The sequence below is a fragment of the Monoraphidium neglectum genome, assembly GCF_000611645.1.
Source record: "Monoraphidium neglectum strain SAG 48.87 unplaced genomic scaffold scaffold06302, whole genome shotgun sequence".
Lineage (NCBI taxonomy): Eukaryota > Viridiplantae > Chlorophyta > Chlorophyceae > Sphaeropleales > Selenastraceae > Monoraphidium > Monoraphidium neglectum.
The window spans coordinates 1-2,345 of NW_014007336.1; the positions used below are offsets into that span (position 1 = coordinate 1).

The window sequence follows — 2,345 nt, forward strand, 5'->3', positions numbered from 1 at the left end:
CCGCTCACCCGGCCGCGGCCGCAGCATCGGCGTCCATCCAGCCGCCGTAGGCGGCATCTTAAGCCGCCTTTTGGAAGGCGTGCTTCGGCGCATCCGCCCCCACTCCCACGGCTGCGCTCGCGGCGGCGCCGGGCGCCGGCGAGCCGTCCACGCTCGCGCGCCCGCGGGCCGAGGCGGCGGCGCAGAGCGCGCAGGCGGACGCCGCGGGAGGCGGCGCTGCTGGAGAGCGCGGCAGTGCGGCGGCGCGAGGCCGACCGCGCCGGCCCCGAGGGGCGGCGCGGCGACCACGCCGAGCGTGCCTTGTACAAGATGTCCCAGAGTGAGGAGGACCTGCGGGGCCACCTGGGGGCGCCGCATGCCAAGGCGGCCTCCCGGAGTGAGGAGCGCACACAAATGGTGGCGCGCCTTGCGAGCTTTGAGGCGGACGCGGGGGCAGCGGCCCACGGCAGCGCCCCGCCCGGAACTGCAGCGGCGAGGCAGCTGCTACTTGCGCGCAGCCTCAGCAGGAGCAAGTACAGCGGTGAGGGTGGTGCGGGTGCGTCGAGAGTGGGCAATGCTGAGCCCATGACCTTGGATGCTGCGCGGGCTTTTGCGGTGCCGGCACCACGCCCGACGCGGGACCATGCGGCGACCAAGGCCATGAGGCACAGCCACAGCTGCAGTGGGCGCCCAGCCGGCGCCGCAGCTCGTGGGTGCCACACCAGCGGCTCCTCAGCGTCCCGCAACGCCGGCCTCAAGGCCGCTGTGTCCAGCGCTGTGCACGCGCGCCGCGTCCACTCGTGCGTGCACGTGGTCAGCCGCAGCGGCGACGCCAGCACTTGCTGCGCTGACAACGGCACCTGCCTGCACAACACGGGCGCGGCCAGTACAGCCGCCGGTGGCTGCGCCTCCAACAGCTGCACCACCAGCAGCAGCAGCAGCAGCCGCTCGGCGGCGATGGGTGCGTCACCTCTGCGCGCCTGCGCCACCGCCACCATCGCCATCGTCGGCCGCGACAAGGGCATTGGGGCCAAGCGCGGCCAGGGCAAGCCGGACGCGCGCACCCCGGCGCAGCGCCTCCAGGGCGCGCTGCACAAGCTGAACAAGGAGCGCAGGAAGGTGGCGGCGGCGCTCAAGGGGCTGCTGAGCGCTGCATGAGGGGGACATTGCTCCAACAAGGCACTGGGACGGCTGCGCGGCCTTGATGAGCAAAGATTGGCTGGCCCAGGCTCGAAGGGCCAGCACTTGCACTGCAGCCTTGATCGAGGCGTGGTCAAGGCTGCAATGCAACTGAGTATTGCTGGGGACAACGGGCACTGCGCCCTCAATGACTGGTCCATGCACGACTGGAGGCGTCCTTACAAGCAGTGTTTCTGCGCTGTACGCCGCAGCCTATCAACTGGAGCCGCCTCCGCATACAAAAAGTGCTGATCACTCCAAGTTGAATTTGCATCAAACGCAAGCACCTGAAATGGCTCATACATCCCTTTGCACTGATCGCGCGTATGCGCGTGCCTCCAACCACTTTGGCTGTACCTGGGATCATGCCTCAACGTTCCTGCCCACCGCCCACCGGGACGCGGCCGCAGGCTGGCGCGCACTCTGTCGCGCTCACGTAGCGCGCGTGCCTGCCAGCAGCCGCTAATAATCGTGTGAGTGGATGCCTCCCCATAGCACGCTGGCCTAAGGGTTGCAGCTCGGTTTTGTGGTCGCGGGCGCGTAAGGAAATCTTGTGGGCTTGCGCTTTCAACTCTTTTGTTTGACAGCGCCACTTCATGCCTGCAACGCCACGCCGGGAGGTGTGCCCCATGGAACGCAGGAATTCTCCTGCACTTGCTCGTGTGAGGCGTTATTCGCGGTCGCTTGCACCCAACATCACTTGAGCAGCTTCAGCTCCCTTTCTCACACCTTGCAGATACTCTTTGCGGCACACTCGATGCCCCACAGCACATTTTGCCTGTCCAAATCGCACTGCATGCCTGGCCCTGAATGACACGTTGTGGTTGCCATGAACCTGCCCGACAATGAAGCGTCCATGGATTGGGTGCGCAGCCAACCGAAGTGGTCGGCGCGCCGCATTTCGGTGCTTTTGACTATGTTTCCCAATTGTTCAGCAAATTATCTGGTTGTGGCAACGGCCAGCTCTCAGCATCACTCGTTCGTCCTCTTGCCATGCACAGACCCGTGCGTGCGCATGCGCCGCTGGGCGTGCCCAAGGACCGTTTTTCTTTTTCAACCTGCTGATGTAATGAACCACCATATTATGCTCAGTTGTGCATGCGTGGCCTGCAGGGGAATGTTCTTGGGCGGAGCAAGCTGCCATGTTGGGTGCAGGGCCACTGCAGGCTGCGGCATGGCATGATAGA

General features: G+C 65.7%; 1 protein-coding gene across 1 annotated transcript; it reads left to right on the forward strand.

Moving 5' to 3' along the window:
• Window positions 1–309: 309 nt before the first annotated feature.
• Window positions 310–1,137, forward strand: MNEG_16377 (hypothetical protein; the record flags this gene model as incomplete). The annotated part of the gene is made up of 1 exon (XM_014035153.1): window positions 310–1,137. One exon carries the CDS (start codon window positions 310–312, stop codon window positions 1,135–1,137), a length of 828 nt encoding a protein of 275 aa, XP_013890607.1.
• Between the last annotated feature and the right edge of the window lie 1,208 nt (window positions 1,138–2,345).